Raw genomic sequence first — 24,515 nt, 5'->3', positions numbered from 1 at the left:
GAAGTAATTATGCCACTCTGATAAGGTCGGGAAATATAATTGGAGGCGTCACGTTAGTGCTGTTGGTCGGCAACTTGAATAAACCGAGGAGTTCCTCACTGCCACCGCAGAAAAAATGCATAGAGACCAAAGGTTGGGATTATTTAGCCGTTGTCATATAAATGCGCGGTCTAACGACAGTGACTGAATCAAACGGCTTAAGGTAATCGATACCTAAATGACTCAAACAGCCCGCTTCATACAGAAACAAACCAGCTCGGATGTCCGGAACTATGGAAAAACGACAAATATTAGGGCACACCAGCATGAAGGGGATGTACAATGAAAGGGCGGGCAATAGGTCCCGCGATGAAAGACAAACCCAGACGACCAAAAGCACAAAAGAAACCCAAAGGCAGCAATGGTATCAATCCCAATCAATCAAGCAAAGAACAAATCATTCAATCAGTTCGACTGTGAGCCCTCAGCCTTCGCATTCCCCTCCTCGATATCTCGGGGCTCCCGCATTGACCTTGAAGTGATGACCCGACGCAATTGCTCCTCCTCCTCGCGAGCTTTCTTCTCTTCCTCTGCGCTGGGAATGTACTGATTGGCAACGCCACCTGTTCGAAGCAACACAAGTTAGCCCTACAGCCTAGATGTACCGTATGGGTTTCCGAGGTTAAAACGTACCACGGCCGGTATGATGCGGAGCTTCCTGGACGCGAATTGGCGGGGCCTCGACGTCCTGGCTTTCACGCGCAAGTTCGGGACGATCGGGATCGTTGTGCATCATGTTTCCAGAGCCACCGCGGCCGGTTGTGAAGACTTCTTGCTTGATGGTTGGGGTGACAAGGTCCTGCGGGGTAGTCTTCGGGGCTTCGCTCGAGAAGATATTTCCTGCCCGGATGTCAGAAGACGCTTCTCTCGAAAGGAAACGGGGACCGAAGAAACATATGAACGTATGCTCGGTCTATGAAAGACTCACCAGCGCCGCCGCGGCCGTGGGAGATATTTCGTGTCATGATGATTCTGTGGGGTATGCGACGCGGGTTAGGATATTGAACACCGAAATTGTAGGGTCCTTTAGGGAGCGCGCGGATGGGTAGAACGACAAGTGATGAGCGCGAGCGATACCAGGAAGTCCGCTAGACCCTCAGATGGAAACGGAGGTTATGTGCGAAGACGTCAACATATGCCAGGGGTAGTAATGAGACTTGAGGGCTGGAGGGGCCGGCCGCTTTCACTCTATGATGATGCGATGGGTGAGCCCGTGCTCAAATGGCAGTGGCGACCGCTGAAAAACTCTGAACCGTGAATGACCTGACAGCCAAGAAGCTCCATCGCCCCGACGCAACAGGGAACTAGTTTCATGAAAATTTCTTGTCCTCTTGTTCTCTAGCCGACTATATTATGTTCCTGCTTCGATAAAATCTTCAGGTCTATATGGTCTCATGGTTTCCGTCGCTCGCAAGCAGCTCGGCCCTCAGGCAGGGCGGGGCACCTCATCACCCCTACTCTTGAGCATTGCGGCGTCATTTACGTGACACTACGCAACATCGAAGATGGGTTGAGGATCATCAAGCGAATCACTCAGGTATCTTTTTCATCAGTCGATGCACAGAGTGCATGATCCTCAGCTTGAAGCTGAGTAGAACAATTTCAATTGCGTGATAGCTCAATGAGAACATGATCAGACACAGAACAAATGACCAAGAGGCGGCGTGCGATCATCCCATTCTCACCACCTATTGGAGAGGAACAGCTAGTCACCTGTTTACTTGAGTTTTACCATGAATTTCTTTCCGGCGATGACCTCTCCGTGAAGTCATTCGAGTCGTTACGAGGTCAAGGATGGCAGCTCTTGCTTAACTGAACACCTCGCGATAGAAGGCATTCGCAGAAATCCCACTTGGTGGCAGTGGCATGGGGGACCCTGAGGCGTCATATTGTTCAGCATGAAGAGGCAGGATATTTGGGTGTCTAGTTCGTTCTTATCTGCTCTACTCCGACGCCAGTTAAGCCAAATGAGAGTAACTGAGGCCGCCAGAATGGGTACGCCGATGTCAATACCTACACTCAACGCAGTGTTCTGTGTCGAAATTGACACGGTCAAATGCGAAGAACATGCGGTTTGTATCGTGGAGCCGACTGTGTCGCATGGCCAGGTTACTATCTCTCCAGCTTGCACACTCTGGCCTTGAATGTAGCCCAAGACTGAGTATCGTGAGATATACCAGCTGCTAATGTATAGGCAGCATTTCCGTACTCTTGGACTTCACCACAGGAGCCGCGGCAGCAACGGTATGTAAGGCACTGGGGTTATCCCGTCTCTAGAAGAGAGTATCTTGTGAGAGCCGTTACCAGGATCTCTCTAACAGAGGGTTGACCAATTGTTACAAGCGCCTCAACATCAGCATCCAGACCTTCATTTATTGTAGAACAAGTGGAAATATACAATGAACTCGTCCCATGTCCTGCGCGGGCGTTAAAAAGTGTGCCCTGGTGCTTTGGTAGACCCTAGGGCTCGTATACGGTGGCTTAATGGCCGCTGAAGTGTACGGGATCTTCAGGAACTTGTCGGTACCTCAATCGTTTTAGTATGAGTGATTTGAGCTAAGCAGTTGATGGAGTTGTGTAGTTGGGTGTTGTCTTCAAGCTAGGAACTTAGCGTGATTCTATTATTGGCAGTTGTTGAGAGTTGCTGTGTGTGTTCATTGCCCATTGCGTGTAGTGGAAATCAATCGGTGGTTGTTTGCTCGTTGAGGCGTTCAGGCTTGCGTTCGAGAGGGTGTATATATATCGATTGGATTTGGGGTCGCAGCCGTGCTGGCCAGCATGTTGATAGAGAACCTGGGCGCTTTGATGGATGGGCATATTTCCGTGAAGGATGTCTAGGCTTAACGGCGGCAGTTCTGAGCGACTCTGAATGTTTGTCTGAAATACATTAAATCAAGAAGCTTATTCGACATGGTCTCTCAATCTCCGTTTATGCCTTGGGTGAAAGCATATAAGAGCTAAACCACTGGACAGGTAATATATCCCTACCGTGCCCACTACACGCCCTTCTCCTTCCTTTTCCCAAAGAACCTACTCGTATCTCCCAACGGCAAATCCAGCAGCGAGTCCTGCAGCAGCAAATGAAAGACAATGTACCACCCGATTAGACCCGCCACGAAGCAGAACGCACCCCCGGCCTTTTGCAAGGCAATCGCCGACTCAGCATGCCCGTCAGCCAGAGCAAAGTAACTTGCAGCGACTGTCAAGAACCCCAGATCGACAAAGAGGAACACCAGAATGTATGCAATGTTGCTCGGCAGCGAAGCAATTAGGAAAGTAAACACGAACACGGTCCACAAGATCATGAAGAAGCCAACGGCGTTATTGTACTCCACTGTATCTATGCCCCCGTAGGCTTGCGCCACCCCAAACGCGGGTGTTAGGAGGGCGCCGTAGCCGGCGTAGAAGAGACCTAAGCGGACAGCCATTAGCTCAAGCCCTCCCTTTCAGTATGGGGGAGGGACTGATGGGCAAATACGCACCAAATGCGCTGAACACCGTGTACGCGAACCCATTTCCGATACTCAGCTCCCACTGCGCAGTAACCACCAGTCCGAAGGCGGCGATGAAGAAAAAGTTCGCGACAAAGGCGTTCGTCGTTTTGACGCTGCGCCATTCCATCAGGGCTAGTGAAAGGGTCGTCAAGGTTGTACCGAAGGCGCCGAGGGCCAGAGCTGACTGAAATCGCCGACAGTCAGTATTTGAAACCTGCCAGTGACGGGTTGTTCGCTAGAAGTGACTTACACCGGCACCAAGTGTCTTTGGTTTTACGTAGTGCGCTGGCACTGGAGCCCCCTGGCGCTCAATGTCAAGTGTCTCAGCGGCCTTAGGGCTGCCAGAGTCGGCACTCGGCGTCGACATTTTGATAGAGTACTAGGTAGTTTACCTTTCTCAAGTAACTATTATGAGTGTAGATATGAATGGTTTAGAGAAATTTGTGCAGCTGACAAGTGCCGTCTACTACGACCGTAGCAATTGATATTATATAGACCGGATCGATTTATCAATATATGAGGTGCTTTGGTTGCAATCTGACGACTGAAGATCATCATCAAAAAAGACTAGAGATCAGCCATTAGATCAAAAATTTAGAGGCGTGGTTTTGGACTGTGATTCATGAGATGGCTCGTAGACATAGGCATTCTGGACCGGAGGAGAGACAATCATTCCATTGCCTGCAGAACACAAAAACTTCAGCCAAAGCCGGCGTTATGCTTGGATTTGGTTGGATTTCGTGTGGTCTGAATTGCATGATTTAAGCTTAGATGAGGTGCTCTCAGATGAGGTGCTCGCAGATCATCAGGTTTAATCCAGGTCGAATTTCGACTTCTGGCAATGGGGGTAGATGACAAACAGCCTCCAGCTAACCTGTCGTATGTAACTGCGTCTGCTGATTCTGAATTCTCAGGAGAAGTGTAGAGTCGCTTTGTAGTGTGCCTGATTGACATACCGGGCATTCCTGGTAAATTTGAAGGGAGTCTGTTGGAGAAGACTGATTCCAACGAGCATGAAGTCGATCTGGCAGTCGTGGCTGGATAGATGTTGTAAGAGAGCTGAAAGATAGAACAAACGGCAAACCCATGTTTCAGCTGTTTCAGCTCTGGACTAGCCCTGACTCGCAGCCGTCAAATGCTTTGTACTGAGAGGAAGGCTGGGCTAAGGCAAGGGACATCCATAAACCCTTGTCCATCATTGTGCTGGATCTACACTCAATGAACGGAAACCCAAGAACTAGCGGAATATGCTGGCGAGCACATATATACCCATAAAATATCTATACCTTTATATGTACGTTGTACAGAAATGAATAATAGACAGAGAGCATAATAACGGGCATTATAGTTCATAAGCCTTCTCAAACCCCATACTCCATACTCCGTGAGCCCCTTGCACCGGATGCGGCCCTTTCAGCTGATATTGCTTCCTATTCTCCTTGTACGACGCAGCACCTACGTGCTGCATCTGAGAGGGTACAATTGCCAGCCGGTCTAGACCATTTGCATCCGCCATGCGCTCGATCGCACTATCCACCGCAAGAGGCCGTGCATACCGCGCTTGCCCTAAGTAATCAATAAGCGCGGGGACGTTCTCACGGGGAAACATAAGTGCCTGGGAGCAACATCCATGAGAATTCATAAGATGTATACCCGGTTTCAAGGGTAGCATTGTAACGCGGCCCGCAAGGAAGTACAGAATAATAAGCAAGGGAATGCAACCGAAACAGACCACACCGATAAAGGAATTGTTCAGTATTCCTTGCAATGGTCGTATCGAGCGACGAGTCTGGATGCATATGACAGCGACTGTGGCGATAATCCCGACGCTACAAGCCGTATAAAGGAGCCAGTTCTCGCTGTTCCACCCCAGAAACTTCTCCGTGTAGAAGAGCCGCACGTATAGCCAGTTCTTGATTAGGCCTCTTTCACGCCACGACTGGATAGTTTTGACACTCTGCATGGTGTGGTTGTACCAGTTACGCTGTGCGACCACGTCGTCCTCCAGCATCATTATCCATGGCGCCTGGGTATCTTCGTAGCAGGATTTCAGCGAGAGGTGGTAGTCGATGAGAGACTTGTGCTTGACGTCCTTCTTCTCCTCGAGCCGACGAAGCGTAGAAAATTTGACGTCGAATTGGTCGTAGGTCAGGACGCGGTCAACGACATTGGGCAGCCATGGCTGGTTGTAGTCCGGGTGTTCGGTCGGGGAAGTTAATGCGAAGAGGACGTGGACGGTGATGGTGTCGCGCTCTTTCTCGGACAGATTATCGAGGATGGAAGCAACGGTCGTAGAGATTTTCTGCTCAAGCGGTCGCTTCACTGTGACGACTCCGACGCAGATCGTGGCATCGTCGGCGGAAGTAGTGAAGTTTCTTGCGGGATGGGTAGGGTCATTGAACGACTGGTTGTACGGTTGGAGATACTCTAGCGACTCATCCAGTCGTTTTAGACTATACTCCGGTCGGTAGCCTTCCTCTGGATCGAAGAAAAACGAGCCTGGATCGCGAGCTGAACGAAATTTGTAGACGATCAGAAGGAATAGGTAGAAGACGGCAAAGCCGACGAGGAAGAGCTTCTGCTTCCTGGTGAAGAAAATCATCATTTGGCCGTGAGCATCTTGATGAGCATGATAGGGGTCAGAGACGTTATAAGACGAGCTTATAAGACCTATTGCCAAGGGCGCCCAGTTCTCAGTGGTTCTCAGTGGTCGTGATTCCTTTGGCCCTCAGATGGCCCCCAAACGTGGGTGGCAGAGCGAAGTCGGTGGACAGTGCGATCGGGCATGCGCCACCCGTGATTGGCCGCTGACGGGTTGTTTTTCTATCAGGGACCGTACCCCATTATCAGTCTTGTTGTCCACTGCTGTGGGGTCGTCGCGGTCCCCAATAACAGTTAGTTAATGCTTGTCTTTTATTCATCAGACGCATCTTTCTGATGCGAGCACTTTGAGCCTGCAACTTGCTGAAGGATTGCGAAAAGCTAACTCTCTTTGAACCTTGAAGAGACCCTTAATCAATAACTGTGGGCTTCCAGGACTATCGCCAAGTTCTTGGGTGCCATCGTAAATCTACCCTGCCCCACTGAAACAAACCTATTTGAGGCTCGGCCCTAATGTTTCAGAGCCAAGCCTTCATTATTCATGCCGTCAGGACTTGGCAGTTCGGGTATTATGGGTCCACAGGTCAAGGGCCAACACCCAAATACGGAGTAGGCCCAGTATGTATAGGTGACTGGATTCCAGTATGTTAATGCCCATGCACAAACACTGAGAGCACGATTCTTACCTGGGTTGAGTTTTGTAGGGTTGGTCATAAATCCAGACATGTCAGTCACAATTTCGTGGAGTTTCGACTAAACTCATTATCACGAGCCTGCTGCTGTAACCGCATCAATGATTCGTTGGAAATCGGTCCAGTGTGCTCGTATACAAGTCACGTGTCACAGAGTGAGCCGAGCCAAGCCAAGCTATTGGCGCTGGTGCCTAGCACATACAAATCAGACCACGACGAGGGGAGAACAGGGCCCCCTACTGCTCCAATAACTGATCTCTTACGCTTTGCTCATCGATCATTCCCTCCACCCCATGGAGGTGGATGACTCCCCCCCAGGCGGAGCCCGTCCGGGGACTCCGCTCCTGGGTGAAAACTCTGAACCCCCCTCAGGACCTACCACCCCGACCCCCCTACCCCGGAACTCCCTGAAGAGAAGGGCCTTATTCTCCCCACAGAAGACTCCCACTGCAGCTCCGGTCCCTGTATCCCATTTGCCGCAAGCCCCATCGATCTGCGAGCAGGTCAGCATGGTAGCAGACGACCAGCTAGTCCTTCTTAATGATTGGAAACTAGCAATGACCTCTCTTGCTAAAGCTCTAGATCTAACTGTCTCCTCTCTACAGGGCCGCCCAAGAGACCTGGCCCGGGGGCTTGCAGCCAGATTTGTTTCCCTAGCAAAACAGGACTCCCCTCAGCAGATTCCTCTGATGACAGCAGCTGCACCCCCACAGCCATCCAGGCAGATGGAACAGCCAAACCAACCTCCCACTCCTGAAGCTTGCGAAGGCCCCCTGAAGAGGCGAACCTCGCAGCCTACAACCTGGGCATCCCTGACAGCCCCAAGAGCTGGTCAGGGGAACTGGCAAACTATTGCCCCAGAACACCGTACGCAAGCCAAGCAACCAGCACAACGAAAGCTGAAGCAGCCAAACAAGACTGACCACCGCATCTTCCTCCGCCTCCCGGCCTCCTCTAGCCTCCGGGCTATTGGACCACATGGCATCTGGGTCACCCTTGCAGGGAAAGTTCCGGACGGGATTGCACAGGTGCAAGTGATATCAACAGGATACGCAATCACTACAACTGAACAAGGCAAGGTCTTCTTACTGTCAGAGAAGGCTGCAAGCCTAGCTGGGGATGGATACTTTGAAATATCAACAGAGTATTACCAGGTTATTGTCCCCTGGATCCCGAAACAACTCTGGTCCCTGGATGGATGGATAGATACTACAATTACAGATATCAGCAATGAAGCAGAGCGCATTACTGGTATTAAACCACTCATGGCCAAACTCTCAAAGCACCCAGTAGAGAGGGACTCTATCACAGCAGTCATAGCCTTTCCAAAAAGGCTACAACACCCCTTGCAACTCTTTGGCCTGTCCGGCCTATCAAGGCCCACCCGCCCCAAGCAAAGGCCTTTGCAATGCACCCGATGCTACTGCTTCTATGATACACGAGCCTGCCGCTCCAGCGAACGCTGTATCTCCTGCGGATCCTCAAAACAGGAACACAACTGCCGTGTGCAGTGTATCAACTGCTGCGGCCCGCATGCAGCGGACTTCCAAAAATGCCCAGCCAGACCCCACGTCCAGAGGAACACTGTCACCCGCCTCTCAAAAGATGCTCTAGCTGCTATCCGCAAGGCAGGCCGGCTTGCCTTCCAACAGGAGCAGAAGAAAGCAGAAGAAAGCTCTAAACAACAAATAGATAATACCCACACTACAAACCAGCCTACAAGACAGCTCACCCAGGAGCTCTTAAACCAAACCCTGACCTCCCCTGAACTATGAAAATACTACAAGCTAATGTAGGAAGGGGGGGCGCTGTACATGACCTGCTACTCTCCTTTGAAGCAGATATCATTCTTGTCCAAGAACCTTGGACAAATACAGCAAAGCACCTAACCAAGACCCACCCACGATATCAGCTGTTCAGTCCCCCGACCCGATGGACTGCCAGACCCAGGACTCTAACATATGTACGAAGGGATCTCCCAGCCCATTCCCTCCCGGAACCAATCTCACCAGACATCACCACAATCTACACGGCAGGCCTTACTATCATCAATGTCTACCGCCCCCCTAATGACCCAGTTGCCCCTGCTGGTGCTGGCTCAACACCCTCTACACTTTCCACACTCCTAGGATATGCACCCCCAGAGAACACCATCCTAGCAGGAGACTTCAATACCCGGCACCCATTCTAGCAGCCAGATACTGAGTCTCATGCTGTCACACCTGGCGCAACAGGATTATTAGACTGGCTTGATGCCCATGAGCTGGAACTTCGCCTCGAGCCAGGCACCCCCACCCGTGGACCAAACACCCTAGACCTTGTCTTCTCTAACCTACCACTAAGGGCCCTAGTAGAAGACCATCTAAAGACTCCAAGTGACCATGCAACAATTGGAATAATACTGGAACAAGAAGAGCCCCCGCCTATATACAAGCTTGGATCCACCAACTGGGAGAAAGCCAGAGCCCTGGCAAGCCCGCCTGACCCAACCCTACCAATTGACCTACTAGCCAAACAACTGGTCCAGACATCCCAGCTTGCAATACAAGGCGTATCAAGATACAATACTCGCAGACTCCCCAGGACCCTATGGTGGACTCCAGAACTAACAGACATACTACACCAAACAAGACAGCAACAAAACCCCGACTATAAACAGCTCCGGAAGGCCATTGTACGGGCAAAGGCTGAATACTGGAAGCAGCGAATTGAACAAGCCACAGCACCTATAGATGTATTCAAACTTGCTAAATGGATACAACATCCAGACCAGCTCGCTGCTCCTCCCCTGAATATACAAGGGGCACAGGTTACTACCCCACAGGGCAAGGCAGACGCCTTCCTTAATCACCTCTTAGAGAAGGGGGCCCTGCTTCCAAATCAGACAGAAGAGGGACCCCCAAACAAGCCCCTCGGCTCACTACACCTGCCAACAAAAGAGCACTGCTGGGCTGCTCTCTGTGCCCCACCCCCGTCGGCCCCCGGGGAGGACGGACTTGCCACCACTGCTTGGAGGGAGCTCTGGCCCGTACTAGGGGATACAATCACACAACTGTACTACAGGTGTATGGAGGAAGGCTGCTTTCCACTGAGCCTGAAGTCAGCAAAGGTAATAATGTTACCGAAACCAGGAAAGAGGGACTATACCCAACTCAATGCCTGGCGGCCAATTAGCCTCCTCTCTACCCTAGGTAAAGGCCTAGAGCGCCTCCTAGCACAGCAGATAGCTGTAAGAGCAATTCAGGCAGATGTGCTAGCCCCCTGCCACTTCGGGGCCCTGCCAGGACGCTCTGCCATTGACCTGGTCCAGGTTCTTGTTCACAGGGTAGAGGAGGCCTTTCAACAGGGAAAAGATGCTTCACTACTCCTACTAGATGTGAAAGGGGCATTTGACGCTGTAATACACCAACAGCTCCTTTCTCACTTACGCCTGCAAGGATGGCATAAAGGCTTACTCCAGCTACTTAAGGACTGGCTTACTGGCCGCTCTGTATCTGTTCATATCAAAGAAGGCACTGCCACAGCACCAATTAAAGGCGGACTCCCCCAGGGATCCCCCCTATCCCCAATACTCTTCCTGCTATATGCAGCAAGAATAGTCTCTACCTTAGAGGGCTCCTTCTGCTATGCAGATGATATGGGCATATTATTAACTGGGAATACCCTGGAAGAGAGCTCACAACAACTGGTAGAGGCCTACAAGCAAATTACTGCCCTAGGGACAGAGACAGGCCTTCCTTTCTCAATAGAGAAAACAGAGATACAACACTTCTCTAGAAAGCAGCAGCAGCATCTCCCCACAGTCACTCTACCTGGTATAGGGGGGATTACACCATCCCTATATACACGTTGGTTAGGAGTTCTTCTGGATACAAAGCTTACTTTTAAAGCCCACATTAATTTGGTCTTTAGCCACGGGAAACGACTCGCCCAGCACCTAAAGAGACTTAGCAATACCCAGCGCGGCTGCCCAGTGGCCTTCATGCGGGCAGCAGTTATACAGTATGTTCTTCCAACAGCTCTGTACGGGGCAGAAGTCTTCTATACAGGCAAACAACAAAAAGGGGTAGTTAACTCCCTGCTTTCTCTCTTCCGCACAGCAGCCCTGGCTATTATCCCAGCCTACAAGACCACCCCTACTGCAGCACTCCTCCGCGAAGCAGACCTACCAGACCCAGAAGCTCTACTCAACAGCATCCTCCGGAGGGCAGCAGTGAGATACATGAGCCTTGATACTAAACACCCAATTGCCCAAATAGCCGCAGAGACTACCGCGGGCAGGCCCAAAACCAGGCTTAAAAGGATCCTACAGCTCCTCCTCAGCCCCCTGCCAGAGCGCGCTATAATAGAGCTGCCTCTCCCTCCATTATGCATGCTCCCAACAGACAACAAAGGCTATAGCCCTGCCCCTTTACAGATTTCAGTGTACTCAGATGGCTCACGGACCAGCCAGGGGGCAGGGTATGGCTATGCAATCTACTTTGGCCCTATCCTAGGTGTCCAAGGGACATGGTCCCGCGGGCCCCAGGACAGAAGTCTATGATGCAGAAATCATGGGTGCTGTGGAAGGCCTACGCACAGCCCTGGGACAACCATGTGTTGGCTACTCTACCCAGCTAGTTATCCTCCTAGATAACCTAGCTGCAGCCTCCCTGCTAGCAAGCTATAGGCCAACCCCTCACAGACATGGTCTGTCAGAGACCTTTAGCCAACTAGCCGCCCAGTGGATGGAAAGCCCTTCAATCCTAACCATGCAATGGAAGCCCCTTCAGGTCCGCTGGATTCCAGGCCACTCTGGAATTGCTGGGAATGAGCTGGCAGACAAGCTCGCTAAGCTAGGGTCTTCTATATACAGCCCCGACATCCCCCCCTCCCCAGCATACCTACGACAGGAGGCAAAACAGTGGCTCCGTACAGAGACATATACAGCATATGCTAATAAGGCGCCTGAAACCTACAAAGCCCTGAATATCAGACCCCATACAAAAGAAAGCCGCTCCCGCGAGCACAAGCTGCCCCGGTGGGTACTTGGCCGACTCGTCGCCGCTCGTACAGGCCACGGAGACTTTACGGCATACCACCAGCGTTTTGACCACACAGACTACCTGGAGAGCTGCACCTGCGGCAAGGCAAAGACCCCAGTACACTTCTTCTTTTGCCCATATACCAGAAAACGCTGGAAGGATAGATGGAGATGTATAAAGGATGGCCCGTCAAAAACAATAGACTGGCTCTTAAGTACAGCTGCCGGGGCTGAGGAATTCAGCCGCATCGTGCAAGAATCATCCTTTTTCAAGGACATATGCCCGAACTGGGCCCGCCGGAGCGCTTGAAAGTGCGACAGTCCACACATCTACCTGGACAAAGGGTACGGCCCCTCCCCCCAATCTATAGGTAGTCAAAACGGGCATCTGCCCTCGAAGACCTGGCCAGGGTAGCGCCGGATGCTTCTTCCGCTCATTTCCAACATATATTGTCCATAGTTGCTGCTTCAAACCTGTATCTAGCTAGTTCCTAGGCAGTTCTGTTTAGGTAGCACGTCCAGATGCCCCCTGGGAGGCCGCAGATCACGTGGGCCACGTGATCCGCCGAGTGACGTTAAATAATAAAACGAAACGAAACGAAACGAAACGAAACGAAACGAAACGAAACGAAACGAAACGCTGGTGCCTAGCGAACTTCGTTCTTTTCTATCGTTCGATCTGCAGGTTTCAATATTATACAGCAGTGTAATATACGCATGGCACAATGGGTTCGAAGACTCCTGAAAGAGATGGCCATAAGGGTCAAGGTAATTCAATCCAAATCTACTCGTGCTCTCAAACCTAAACACGGCCAGAAAACACAACCGGTCCTGTCGAGTGCCCCCTTGGTGGAATGCCGCGGGGCATGCATCTCGCAACGGACGGAGACGGTACTATCGGAGACAGCGGCGACGATGATGACGGCGAAGCGCACTCGACCGCGCTAATCAATGCCAATGCGAATGGTAATCAGAAAAAGAAGAGAAAGTCAAAGAAGAAGGGCAAGAAGAAGGCTGCAAAGCAATCTTCTCCTCCTAGAGTCCCGCTGTCTCAGCTCTTCCTGCAGGGCAAGTACCCTATCGGCGAGGTCCAGGAGTACCAGCCCAATGTGGAAAACACCTCACGCACCACGGCCGAGGAAGTACGCTACAAGTCTCGCAGTCATCTCGAGGATGATTCGTTTTTAAACGACTATCGAAAGGCTGCGGAGGTCCACCGCCAGGTCCGAAAGTGGACGCAGGAGCGTGTCAAACCAGGCCAGGGTCTAATGGAAATCGCCGAGGATATCGACGATGGCGTGCGTGCACTCCTAGGCCACGCTGGTCTTGAACCTGGCGATAGCCTTAAGGCTGGGCTGGGTTTTCCGACAGGACTGTCTCTGAATAATGTTGTAGCGCACTACACGCCTAATCCTGGACAAAAGGATATCATTCTCCAGTCAAGTGATGTGATGAAGGTCGATTTCGGCGTTCACATCAACGGATGGATTGTGGACAGTGCCTTTACGATGACTTTTGATCCAGTCTACGACAATCTTCTGGCCGCAGTCAAAGATGCCACTAATGCCGGCCTAAAGGTATGCTTCTTAGTAAATAGACACATAAAATCACTAATGATGTAGACCGCGGGAATCGATGTCCGTATTAGTGATGTTAGCGCTGCCATCCAAGAGGCTATGGAAAGCTACGAGGTCGAAATTGGAGGGAAGACATTCCCCGTAAAGGCAGTACGGAACATTACTGGCCATAATATCAAGCATTACCAGATCCATGGCGGGAAATCTGTTCCTTTTGTCAAGAACTCCGACCAGACAAAAATGGAGGAAGGAGAGATTTTTGCCATAGAAACTTTTGGGAGCACTGGCCGGGGCTATATATATGATGATGTGCGTACAGAGAAGGCGATGGTTATAAACTGCCACTGATTTGTTTCTAGGTCGGTGTTTACGGCTACGGAAAGTCGTATGACGCACCGCGCCAGGTGTCTTTGCCTCTGGCTTCAGCAAGGTCCTTATACAAGACGATCAACGAGAACTTTGGAACCATCGTTTTCTGTCGCCGCTACCTGGACCGTCTGGGGTTGCAGCGGTATCTGGCGGGTGTACGTCGGCCTTCACCGCAATGACTACAGTCACTAAAGAAACTGCAGATGAATACTCTCGTGCAGCACGGAGTTGTCGACGTTTATGCACCTCTTGTTGACATCAAGGGGTCGTACTCTGCCCAATTCGAGCATGTATGTTCTTAGGGCCCTCGACCGTAATTCAAACATGAACTAATCATACTAGACCGTCTTGTTGCGAGAGTCAAATAAGGAAGTCATAAGTCGCGGAGACGATTACTGAGCTTTCTAACCGGAAACTAGGCGAGGCCTAAGGCTAACCCAGGTCTCTGCCAACGTAGTACAACACTACTCTTTCATCTGTGCGTGATTACTGAAGCTTGCTACCTACTATATTCGTTCCTTCAATCTATCGAACTCAGCTCGAATACTATCTCAATTACTTATTTAAGCGGTGTGGTGCCATGCATCGAAAGTAGTACTGTACTGTACATGAGCTCTCCGCATTTGCGGGGTTAGAGCTCCGCAACGCCTAGCCGGGTATACCGAGGTCCCTGAACCGGTCTATTGTAATCAGCTATTATAATCTAGATGAGCATACCACCAGTTGCACGGGGCAGCCGACAACCGTCAGCCTTGAAGCCGAGACAGAGGGGTTGTCTCACCAGTCTTCCGCCCTTTAAATAACCTCTGCCGTCACGACCGAGCCAACAACTTGTCGAACATCTACCACCGTCACCGCCAAAACAATGTATTTCACTCCACCTCCTATCGAGATTCCCTTATCCTATGAGTCCTTTCCAACACAACACATCAAACTCTCACATTATCCTGTGGGCTCAGCGAATGCAACACCTGTCGTTATCGTTACGCTCAACAGACCCGAAAAGCGCAATGCCTTTACGATGGCCATGGCCGAGGACCTAGAGAGGGTCTTCGGCCTGTTCGACCGCGACGAGCGCGTGAGGGTTGTCGTTTTAACGGGCGCTGGCAATACGTTCTGCGCTGGCGCGGATCTGGAGATTGGGTTTAAGGCATTGGAGGAGAGGTCGAGGGAGCATAGGGACAGGTTGGTCCTCGCCCATGAAAGGATTGTAGTAAGGTAACTGCCTCGGACTGACTTGGTAATTATACAGTGGTGGTCGCGTAGCAATCGCAATCCACAGATGTCGTAAGCCCACTATCGCTGCTATGCAAGGCTCAGCTGTTGGAGTTGGTATGACCATGGTTCTCCCAGCTGCAATCAGGTACACACCCTGTCACTTACTTTACCCTACAGTCGCAACTCCCTACGGCTAAAAGGAACCTAACGTTGAACAGGATCGCACACGAATCAAGCAAGTACGGCTTCGTCTTTGCTCGCCGTGGCATTACTATGGAGTCTTGCTCCTCGTATTTTCTCCCCCGGCTAATCGGCCACTCGCGTGCCAACTACCTCGTCTCAACGGGCGCCGTTTACCCGTCCACATCTCCTCATTTCGGGGGCCTCTTTGCAGAGACGATGCCGGAGCAGAGTCAGGTCCTTCCGCGCGCTTTGGCCCTCGCTACTGAGATCGCAGAAAATGTGAGTCCTCAGGCAGCAGCGCTAAATCGGGAGCTTATGTGGAGGGGACCTGAGAGTGCGGAGGAGGCTCATTTGTTGGAGTCCGAGGTTATCTATCATCGGTTTACGTCGCCGTATGTTTGCCTTTCGTCATTAACTGCTTTTGTGTATGTTTGAATATGGCTGACAATTCATTTCTTTATGTAGGGACCAGAAAGAAGGTGTTACGGCGTTCTTTGAGAAGAGAAAGCCGAACTTTGTTGGGGATGTGAATAAGAGCTTGCCGGCGACTTATCCGTGGTGGTCAGACGTTAATATTGATCCTCCGAGCAGTGTTAAGTCGAAGCTGTAGAATTTGTTGGGCAGGATTGGGGATGTTCTGGATCTAGTGGCGTTGAGTCTAGGGTATTTAGTCCATATTCTTAAGAAGTCATGGAATTTATTGAAGCACAGATTTGCTCAAAATTCAGGCTACTATGAGCATCATATAGCCGATATACTTCATATAATCGCCCCTCAAGCAGAGGCTTTTTGATTATACTACTACTCTAACTACGGGCTCTCCATACATAGCATGCTCTTGAGTACGCCACCCCGCGAAAGGGAAGAACCTCGGGATCCCCGCAAGTTGGGGTAGCCGAGATTTGAGCCTATATGAAAGCCTCCACGAACTTGCGATTGATAATGGTTCAAAGTCTAATTTCAACAGCTTGAATGAATTAGATTATTCCCTTGTTCAAATCAATCGAACAGAAAAGATTACCTAGCCTACAATTCAACGATGCAATACTTACCTGAGAAAGACTACGAGCTTCCTAGGCTTGATCTGCTCACTTTGTTATTTGGTACGTTGATTCTGAGAGTGCCTAGACGGCAAACATCTGACTGCTGTAGAGTCCCAGCTATCCCTTACCACCGAGTCAACAATCCTCCATGCCGAAGCGGCGGACCCAACAAACCACATCACAAAAGCCCAGGCACGCACGATAACCAAGCGCCTCGCCCACGTATTCCGGTCTGAATTTGGTATTGGTGCAGACGGCCCCGGTAAAGATGCTGTTATGTGTATTTCGGCGAATCAAGTTCTTTTGCCTGCCGTGTTCTGCGGTATCATCGGAGCAGGGGGTGTCTACACAGCGGCATCGACGGCGCTTACGGCTTCAGAAGTCTCAAAGCAGCTAAGGCAGTCCAGGAGTAAAGTGATTGTTGCGTGTCCGGAGAATAGGGCCAAGGCGCGGGACGCTGCGCGGGAATGTGGTATACCACCGGATAGGGTGTTGGTACTAGAGAGTATGGGGCACCGGCGGCTTTTATGCCAAGGTAATTTCGGGAGGAATTACCTGCAAGCAACGGCAGAGCTGGATTGGGAGCGGATTGCGGATATTGATGCGCTGGAAAATACCACCATCTGCCTGCTCTATTCATCTGGGACAACTGGTCCGCCCAAAGGGGTTATGTTGTCTCACATGAATCTTGTTTCCGAAGCCCTATTCACTCAGTTGGTGTTGCGGGACTCTAAAGAAGGGAAGCCACATCTGAACGTTCCCTATCGAACAGTCGGACACCTCCCCACAGCCCATATTGCAGGGTGTCTGGGATGTTTCATCACACCCGCGGTTGCCGGAGGGACAGTGTACTGGATGCCCAGGTTTAATATCGATGAGTTCATTGACTATTGTAAGAAGTATGCAGTGACCTTCTTGTCAACGGCCCCGCCGGTTTACCATGGAATTGTGCGGAGTGACCGCGTGACAGATCAGTTCAAGACCCTTGTCCGGGCCGAGTCAGGTGCAGCGCCCCTGAGCTTAGAGCTTCAAGAGCAAGCGGAAAAGATGCTGGGATGCACCATCAGTCAGCGTTGGGGAATGACCGAATCCACTGGAAGCGTGACTACCATGCCCTGGGGACAATCCGACAATACCGGGGGTATCAGTCCGTTACTACCCAATATGAGGTTACGGCTCGTTGATGAACGGATGAGAGACGTTAGAAGTGGAGACGAGGGCGAGATCCTGCTCAAAGGGCCGATGATCACGAAAGGTTATTTCGAAAACCCGGAAGCAACTGCAGAAGCCTTCACAACAGATGGCTGGTACAAGACTGGAGATATCGGAGTCTATAAAGATGGAAAAATAATCATGGTTGACCGGAAAAAGGTAAGCACATAAGCATCACCATCGAAGTGAACTGCTAACCCTCGCCCAGGAGCTCATCAAGTACAAAGGATTGCAGGTCTCTCCGGTAGAGATAGAAGGATTCCTTCTCACACATCCCGGCGTTGCAGATGTTGCCGTGGTCGGCGCACGCGATCCAGAGGCTCCAGGTAACGAGCTACCTCGGGCATATGTTGTGATCAAGGCTGGAAGCAGTGTCTCTGAGGCAGAGTTAAAAGAGTACGTCAAGTCCAATCTGGCAGGCCACAAGCAGCTCCGGGGTGGAGTTGTATTCATAGACGAGATACCCAAAAGTGCATCAGGAAAGATCCTAAGAAGGATACTGCGGGACCAAGCAAGAAGCTCGGCGGGAAGAGAGGCCAAGTTATAGTTGTGGGGCCAGACCTAGAAGTAGATCGCCATAAACAAGCATTTTCATTTCAGAGAGCAGTACTGAGGTGATGGGGCTTTAAACTCGTCGGCAAATGGTTGAAGAAAGCATGGTTACAGAGAGTTCAAGTCGTGATGCCAGGCTTGTGTTGTCGCTATATACAGTGTTACATAATCCGCCAAGCCCGGCTCTGGAACTGACGAAAGGCTTAGAACAGCTTGATCCGCAACTTTCGAATCAACGCTCTACACAGAGTTCTTCCCTCCGATTCCCCAAAATGCATACCACTCTTCTCAGTAACTCAATGCGCGGCGCTGCTCTGTGCACTCGCGTGTCGTCGACCACGTTGAACCCCGTCACACTCCAGACCTCCGCTATCTATCAGACCATCTCGCTCAAGAACCAAACACGCCCATCCAGCACATCCACAGTCCGATTCCTCAAAGCATCTCCTACGCTCCGAACCTCATCCGCGCGTCCGCAAGCACAGATTGCTACGTCATGCATCAACGCAAAGAACACAATCTCTGTCCGCTCCAACTCGACCACCTCCACCTCCGCCCGTGAGGAGGCCGCCAAACTCGACTGGAACTCATACTTCAAGCTCCGTGCTTCCCGTCGACGGTACACACTCGCTTCTTCCATCGTGAGCTCGGCAGTGAGCACCGTGGTTGGCGTTCAGGTCCTTTCAAGCCAGAACCTAGAGAATCTGGGCGCCCAGGTTATGGGCTTGGATCCGTTTGTTGTTCTGGGAATGGCCACGGCGGCCTGCGGTGCTGTTGGCTGGCTCGTTGGGCCATTCTTGGGGAACGCTGTTTGGGGACTCGTCAATCGTAGTTACAAGAAGGCGTTCTTGGTGGTATGTTATTGATTGGCGTTTCGTCCCAGCAGTATTGGAATATGAAGGCTGACAAATTTGCAGAAAGAGAAAGAGTTCTTTGACAGAATCAAGCGATACCGTGTTGATCCTTCTTCCAACTCGATGACGAACCCTGTCCCCGATTACTACGGTGAGAAGATTGGTAGTGTCCAGGGTTACCGACAATGGCTTAAGGACCAGCGGGCATATAACCGCAAAAGGCGCAGCTTCATCAAATGATTTCTGTTCTATATCAACTAGTGCCGGCACTTTCTCGGCATCATATACTATTATCCCTCGCTTGAACTTTTCCCGGGGTTGTTCTTACCCCTATGTACTGTTAACAAGGATTTTTGAGCGTTCACCATGAACTTATTCATATAACCCATCACCTTGCTGTCAATAAAATCATAGGGTTCTATGGATTTCAAAGCCGACTTAGGTAGGGCCAGGGTATAAAGCTCACAACCTGCTGTTACCGCACAGTCAGTGTACACTCTGACCTCTCTGGTAAAAAAAAAATAATATAAAAAATAAAAACCTACAGCAGTCTCGAGACCTAGTTCAGTGCTCTAGTGATATGTGGATGGTTTTAGGTAACTACCGGTCGGCGCATTATATAATCTAATTTTGATCTAGTCTATACCGCTTGACCATGACTGAGCCTTCGTTTATGGTAAATTCATGCACTGAAATACCATCAAACCAGGCCATGTCTCAGCCTAAATGATGCAGCAGTGCTAATATCGTAAGCAATCTATGCTACTGTACTTCTAGTGTATCTAATCCATTGCACAGCCGGAAACTCCCTTTAAAGGTTACCGTTCGCCTTCACAGAACCCGGTCGGGCCTGAGCTTTCATAGACGTTCCAAAACCGTTCACGCGACCATGAAGCCATTTAAGGGTTGCGGTACTGAGAGCCATGACAACGGCGCTGAGAGCAAAGAGCCCAATGCGACCCTCAAAAGGGAGTTGCTCGAAGATAGGGTACGGATACCTGGAAAATCGTTAGATCAATCAAGTGAGGCCAGGGACAAAAGCGAACCATCCGTTATGCTGAAAACAGCGTTCAATCCAGAACCAGTAGCCGACAGCGATTGCACTGGATAGACCAAGGGCGGGTCCAATGGTGATGGTCCATGGCGGAGAGAGAAAGAGAAGGTCGATCAGGAAGACAATGGAGGGAATCGCGTGGAAGCTGATGTCTTGAGACGGGTTTAGCAACGAGATCGAGGGGGTAAGAAGAGAAGCAACGTACCGGCGTGCATGGGAATGAAAGCCCAATCTGGAATAACGAGACGCTCATCGATCTTTATATACTGATCAGCTCATATTCAAGTAACAAGGGGAGACGGGGCTGACCAGCCGAAGACCCCAGTAAAGAATGCTGATGAGAACTTCCATAGGAGCGCTGCAGACGGATAGCAAGTTCTTTAACAAGAACAGCCGCGCCGATAGGGTGATGTCCGCCAGAAGTCCGACAGCGAAGGTGACGGTAGCGAGAGATAAACCGATGACGGTCAGGTACTGGAAATGCCATCCGTATGCTTCATTGCTAACCGAAAGTCAATTGCTGAAGAACCTTGGTTCTAACTGGACTTGATGAAGCTTACGCATGATTAGGGTTGTCGTTCATACTAGAAGAATTACATTAGTCGGGCAATCCTGAAGCTGTGCTACCAGGGAATATGTACACTCACTACTTGAAGGACCATATGAAGCTGGCCAGTCCGGATGCCTGCGGAAACGGTTAAATTGAAGCACAATATGGCGTTGAGGTGGAAGCCATACGTGAATCAAAGCAGAGAAGCCCCTCGACGGACTCGGTAGCCTTTGCAAAGGGTGGAATTTGCTGATTGACGACATGATGTTATCGGAGCTTTTGAAGTAGTAGTTTAGGATAAGATAGCGATAACGGTGTAACAGCACGGTGTAGGACAAGGTATAAGAATAAAATAGTAGCAGCTACAGGCTAGATACGCTCGAACACTGTTGGCAAGAAGGCAAGTAGAGATAATTGAACAGCCCAGCAAATCTTCATAAAGATGTCATCAACCAGCAACCGACTCTGCACACTACGGAGTAGAATCTTAGGGAAGCCAAAAGCAAGGAACCCTGTCCGGCTGTCCCAGCTGATGTCAGCTGGTCCGGAATCCGGAACCTGAATAACGCCGGCCGTCGGGCCCCAGGCTTATCAGAGCAGCCTGAGGTGTCAGCGGCCTCGAAGAGGCAGGTCGAACCGTCCCCACCTAAGATGGCGGGCTGTGATTGATCTAGGCAGCCGATACGATAACAATGCAAGTGCATCCAACTGCTTCCTCCAACTTTGCTTCTTTCTTCCCTTTTCTTCGGCGTCTTCCTTGCTTTACACTGGCTTTGCTGCCTTGCATCGGTCTCTGCTCCATACGACCTCTACCCTCAGGATCTTGACGGACAAGGGCTTCTACTGTAGCTTCTGCTGTAGCTACGAAGTAGTACGGTAGTGGCAGAGGTCTCGTGCCTGGATTGATCACTATAGCGGATAACACCTTAATTCTCGTGACTCGCTCTCTCCGCTCTTCTCAAAAGGACGGCGAAGCAGTCTTCATTAAACATCCGTCATTCTTTCCACTTATCATTCATCGGCCATTGAAAGCTCCATATTCCAATCGACCGCTTGGCTGGCATTGCCAGATTTCGCACCTCGATGAGTACGAATAACAGACGCGATTACATCGTTATCGACTATCGCTTTCTGTCCTCGTGGGTCAAGCGCCCAACTCGCAGACGAAAACGAACACCTTCTTTCAGCCCTGTAAAGATCAGATCTAGATATCCGCGCTGCATGGCGATCTTACTCCGCAGACTAAGTTGGCACTATCTCTCACCCCGGACCATTAGTTCGTCGAATAATCATCTCTTTTCTCCGGCGCCTTTGATTTGAGCATCAAATGCCGCGTCCTCGGAGGCCCGGTGCTCCCGAGCCTAAACGGAGATCTCGCAAAGGTTGCTGGTGAGTAGAGCTTATCGACTTGCCCACTCCTCCTATCTTCTGGACACTCGCTAACAGCAAGTAGGCCATGCAAGGCACGAAAGATCAAATGGTTTGTATGTCCTGCGTCTTCGATGTCGCTCAGCTGATTTTCTAGATATAGTGGGGAGGAAAAGCCAGCGTGCTTAAACTGTTGCCGGCAAAACGAACCATGCGATTACAGCTTCCGTTTGAACTGGGGCGGGAGGACAAGAAGAAGACCGTCCGTCAGTTCCCCAAGCTCTCAGTGCAGTAGCGTCTCGTTTACCTTCCCTTTATCACCCCCGGACATGTCCCAACCACAACCAGCAAACACTACTCGTCAGTTCGAGACCGGTGGTATGGAGGTGAACGCTGCGCATGACGAACCTGCGGAAATGCTGTTCTGGGATATTAGGCTCGCAGGGGAGATGACTTTAGGAAGAACGTACCCTAGCAGGTTACATGATATCCAAGACTCTCCGACTGTCCCTGACCAGTCTCTTAAGTCACCCAACCGTACAACCGATAGAGCTGCAGTAGAGATGGACTTGGCGCGAGGACAGGACATGACTACCTGGCCAAGTTCTTCCACAGGGGATACAGGGCCTCTACCGAGAGAGCGCAATCCCGACGGCCTGGTCGCAACCCCCTTTGTCCCTCAATATCTACCGGATTCAGAAAACAATACGAACATTCCGTCACTGTTGGAATTCAACTTCCTTTCTGGTCCCATTTCCCAACCAATATCCTATGTTCGGCCGGCGATAGAAGCTTCAGAATATGCATTTAAGCAAGCTAGTCTGCCCAGTTACGAGAACTGCTCTGGACCAGCCCCAGTTGACATGGGAGGCACCGGTGTCGCCGATTGCACGACCGCCAGCCCTTCAGATTCCCACGGAGCCCTTTCGCCTTACTCACTTGACACAAGCCTGTTTGCATCCGGCACTCCTCAGGATTTCGAGGAAACCTCGGATAGCTCCTTAGCAAGAGTAATGGATGGATCTCCTGGTGTCAGCCTCAACAGATTGAAAGCCACCAGGTCCAGTTCTATCTATGCGCGCAGCGGTCGACATGCACTTGGCGACCACCGTAGCCTAACAAATTCCGAGAAGTGGCAGGCCTATCTTACTACTGTGACCGACCACTATGGCGTCGACTGTGGTCGTCCTGATATGGATTTAGGAAAGAACGATGACCACTCGGCCATCGATGTCAGTGATGCTTTGGACACGGTCCAGTCGCAGACTGGAAGCAATGCATCTAGTCCAGGCATAATTTCTACGAGGATAGACCGTGAACTGTGTGATCGCAAGTACAACTACTATGGGTCACCCGTGCCTATAAATATACCTCGATACCTGTCGCCACTTCCGGCGTCTTTGCTGAACGTGCCTATCAACTTGATGTACTTTCATCATTTTCTCAACCACACTGCAAAAGTTCTGGTCCCTCATGACTGTAGTGACAATCCTTTCAGCTCTGTCTTGCCCGCTAGTAAGATATAATCATCTTTCCTTTTCTGATCTCATTCTGACTGGCCAGTGGCGATCAACGACTCGAACCTTCTCAACCTGATGCTCGCCTACTCCGCAAGTCATCGCGCCAGGTTTCTGGGCCATCCCGAGCCAGCAAATCGAATTGCGCACTGGGTCAGCAATGTCTTTCCATCTTTGCGCGTAGCCTTAGATGAGCAGGAGAAGATTACTGACAGTCATCTTGCAACTGCGATCATGCTGCTCTCACTGAAAATCGTCTCTCCTAGCACCTTTGAGGTACCGATACCATGGCAAAGCCATTTAAAACTAGCACGCGATCTGTTTTTAGCTCGTCAGGCCCAAATTGCGTACCCTGGGAACCGCGTCGGGGCTTTTCTGACCCGTTGGCTTGGCTACCTAGACATCATGGGTTCGCTTTCATGCCGTCATCACCAGCCGCCCCTGTTGGCGTACTATTCTGTCTTAAATACTTGCACGGCTATTGAAGATTGGGACGAGTTTGCAGTAGACTGTTTTACGGGATTTACTCCTCGGACTGGTTTGTTTCTAATGCAGCTTGGAGGTCTAGTGCATCATTGTGACAATGAGCGATTTGATGAGACGGGGGCCTTCTTGCCTGAATGGCAACCTTCACCAGAGATAGTCCACGAAGCGGAAGCCTTGATATCTGACTGGGAGACTCTCGATACACACGCTCACGCATTCGAAAAACACTACCAAGACGCAGAATCCTTCGATATGGTCGCGGTCGATAGAGCATTCCGATATGCGGGCTTGCTGCATCTTCATCGTCGGGTTCTAGGCAATTCTTCCGGCTCTGATGCGGTGTCAGAGGCTTTGGATGGCCTAATGCAATCAGTGGCCGCGATTCGGTCGGGCTCGGCTGTCGAAGCAGGCGTACTGTTTCCCATCTTTACGGCGGGATGTGAGACCCAGGACTCTGAGCGCAGAACTGAGATCAAAGAACGCTTAGAGGTTTTAGAGGGAACTGGAATGAAGCAGGTAAGTCACAGAGCTCTTACACTGCTACCTCTTGCTAATTTGGTTCTAAGATACACAATGCCCGTACACTGATGCAGAGGTGCTGGGATACCAAGTTGCCTTGGATCGCTTTCGCTCAGGGAGAGTTCCTTGGGTAGTTTGTCAAATTGCCGTGTAGTTATGGCTCA

General features: G+C 50.7%; 10 protein-coding genes across 10 annotated transcripts, besides 1 other annotated feature; 6 read left to right on the top strand and 4 right to left on the bottom strand.

Annotated features, from left to right (window-relative positions):
* Positions 1 to 24,515: part of a sequence feature (contig 1.6 484..266891(-1)) that runs on past both edges of the window.
* Positions 445 to 1,004, bottom strand: ANIA_00365 (DUF3602 domain-containing protein; the record flags this gene model as incomplete). The annotated part of the gene is made up of 3 exons (XM_652877.1): positions 445 to 602; positions 673 to 879; positions 968 to 1,004. The coding sequence occupies 3 exons, from the start codon at positions 1,002 to 1,004 to the stop codon at positions 445 to 447; spliced, it is 402 nt and encodes a 133-aa protein (XP_657969.1).
* On the bottom strand, positions 3,036 to 3,900 carry ANIA_00366 (uncharacterized protein; the record flags this gene model as incomplete). The annotated part of the gene is made up of 3 exons (XM_652878.1): positions 3,036 to 3,451; positions 3,522 to 3,717; positions 3,784 to 3,900. 3 exons carry the CDS (start codon positions 3,898 to 3,900, stop codon positions 3,036 to 3,038), a joined length of 729 nt encoding a protein of 242 aa, XP_657970.1.
* Positions 4,798 to 6,135, bottom strand: ANIA_00367 (uncharacterized protein; the record flags this gene model as incomplete). Its single annotated transcript, XM_652879.2, has 1 exon — positions 4,798 to 6,135. The coding sequence occupies one exon, from the start codon at positions 6,133 to 6,135 to the stop codon at positions 4,876 to 4,878; it is 1,260 nt and encodes a 419-aa protein (XP_657971.1). The 3' UTR covers positions 4,798 to 4,875.
* On the top strand, positions 8,598 to 12,159 carry ANIA_00368 (uncharacterized protein; the record flags this gene model as incomplete). Its single annotated transcript, XM_050610962.1, has 3 exons — positions 8,598 to 8,903; positions 9,018 to 11,039; positions 11,323 to 12,159. 3 exons carry the CDS (start codon positions 8,598 to 8,600, stop codon positions 12,157 to 12,159), a joined length of 3,165 nt encoding a protein of 1,054 aa, XP_050469240.1.
* Positions 12,561 to 14,364, top strand: ANIA_00369 (uncharacterized protein). Its single transcript, XM_050610961.1, has 6 exons — positions 12,561 to 12,617; positions 12,666 to 13,426; positions 13,472 to 13,735; positions 13,786 to 13,950; positions 13,999 to 14,085; positions 14,138 to 14,364. The coding sequence occupies exons 1-6, from the start codon at positions 12,575 to 12,577 to the stop codon at positions 14,192 to 14,194; spliced, it is 1,377 nt and encodes a 458-aa protein (XP_050469239.1). The 5' UTR covers positions 12,561 to 12,574; the 3' UTR covers positions 14,195 to 14,364.
* ANIA_00370 (enoyl-CoA hydratase/isomerase family protein) lies at positions 14,661 to 15,806 on the top strand (the record flags this gene model as incomplete). Its single annotated transcript, XM_652882.1, has 5 exons — positions 14,661 to 14,980; positions 15,048 to 15,158; positions 15,232 to 15,430; positions 15,488 to 15,588; positions 15,662 to 15,806. 5 exons carry the CDS (start codon positions 14,661 to 14,663, stop codon positions 15,804 to 15,806), a joined length of 876 nt encoding a protein of 291 aa, XP_657974.1.
* Positions 16,236 to 17,998, top strand: ANIA_10074 (acyl--CoA ligase; the record flags this gene model as incomplete). The annotated part of the gene is made up of 3 exons (XM_050610960.1): positions 16,236 to 16,299; positions 16,349 to 17,610; positions 17,660 to 17,998. 3 exons carry the CDS (start codon positions 16,236 to 16,238, stop codon positions 17,996 to 17,998), a joined length of 1,665 nt encoding a protein of 554 aa, XP_050469238.1.
* ANIA_10067 (presequence translocated-associated motor subunit PAM17) lies at positions 18,276 to 19,231 on the top strand (the record flags this gene model as incomplete). The annotated part of the gene is made up of 2 exons (XM_050610959.1): positions 18,276 to 18,857; positions 18,921 to 19,231. 2 exons carry the CDS (start codon positions 18,276 to 18,278, stop codon positions 19,095 to 19,097), a joined length of 759 nt encoding a protein of 252 aa, XP_050469237.1. The 3' UTR covers positions 19,098 to 19,231.
* ANIA_00372 (putative integral membrane protein) lies at positions 19,669 to 20,882 on the bottom strand (the record flags this gene model as incomplete). Its single annotated transcript, XM_652884.2, has 7 exons — positions 20,650 to 20,882; positions 20,559 to 20,596; positions 20,472 to 20,495; positions 20,221 to 20,413; positions 20,117 to 20,168; positions 19,904 to 20,063; positions 19,669 to 19,855 (listed from the first exon to the last, which is right to left on the bottom strand). The coding sequence occupies exons 1-7, from the start codon at positions 20,722 to 20,724 to the stop codon at positions 19,669 to 19,671; spliced, it is 729 nt and encodes a 242-aa protein (XP_657976.1). The 5' UTR covers positions 20,725 to 20,882.
* ANIA_10059 (fungal specific transcription factor domain-containing protein) lies at positions 22,178 to 24,488 on the top strand. Its single transcript, XM_652885.2, has 3 exons — positions 22,178 to 23,344; positions 23,393 to 24,348; positions 24,399 to 24,488. Exons 1-3 carry the CDS (start codon positions 22,210 to 22,212, stop codon positions 24,483 to 24,485), a joined length of 2,178 nt encoding a protein of 725 aa, XP_657977.2. The 5' UTR covers positions 22,178 to 22,209; the 3' UTR covers positions 24,486 to 24,488.

The sequence above is a fragment of the Aspergillus nidulans genome, chromosome VIII (genome assembly GCF_000011425.1).
Source record: "Aspergillus nidulans FGSC A4 chromosome VIII".
NCBI lineage: Eukaryota > Fungi > Ascomycota > Eurotiomycetes > Eurotiales > Aspergillaceae > Aspergillus > Aspergillus nidulans.
The sequence above is the reverse complement of the archived record's forward strand: the minus strand, read 5'-3'. Positions and strand labels throughout refer to the sequence as shown.

Excerpts from the sequence above, each read along its gene's own strand:
- ANIA_00369 (XM_050610961.1), top strand. The coding sequence starts at position 12,575 with ATGGGTTCGAAGACTCCTGAAAGAGATGGCCATAAGGGTCAAG. Across the intron at positions 12,618-12,665 it reads AGATGGCCATAAGGGTCAAG|AAAACACAACCGGTCCTGTC; the intron begins GTAATTCAATCC and ends AAACACGGCCAG. Across the intron at positions 13,427-13,471 it reads CCACTAATGCCGGCCTAAAG|ACCGCGGGAATCGATGTCCG; the intron begins GTATGCTTCTTA and ends CTAATGATGTAG.
- ANIA_10059 (XM_652885.2), top strand. The coding sequence starts at position 22,210 with ATGGAGGTGAACGCTGCGCATGACGAACCTGCGGAAATGCTGTTCTGG. Across the intron at positions 23,345-23,392 it reads CAGCTCTGTCTTGCCCGCTA|TGGCGATCAACGACTCGAAC; the intron begins GTAAGATATAAT and ends CTGACTGGCCAG. Across the intron at positions 24,349-24,398 it reads AGGGAACTGGAATGAAGCAG|ATACACAATGCCCGTACACT; the intron begins GTAAGTCACAGA and ends TTTGGTTCTAAG.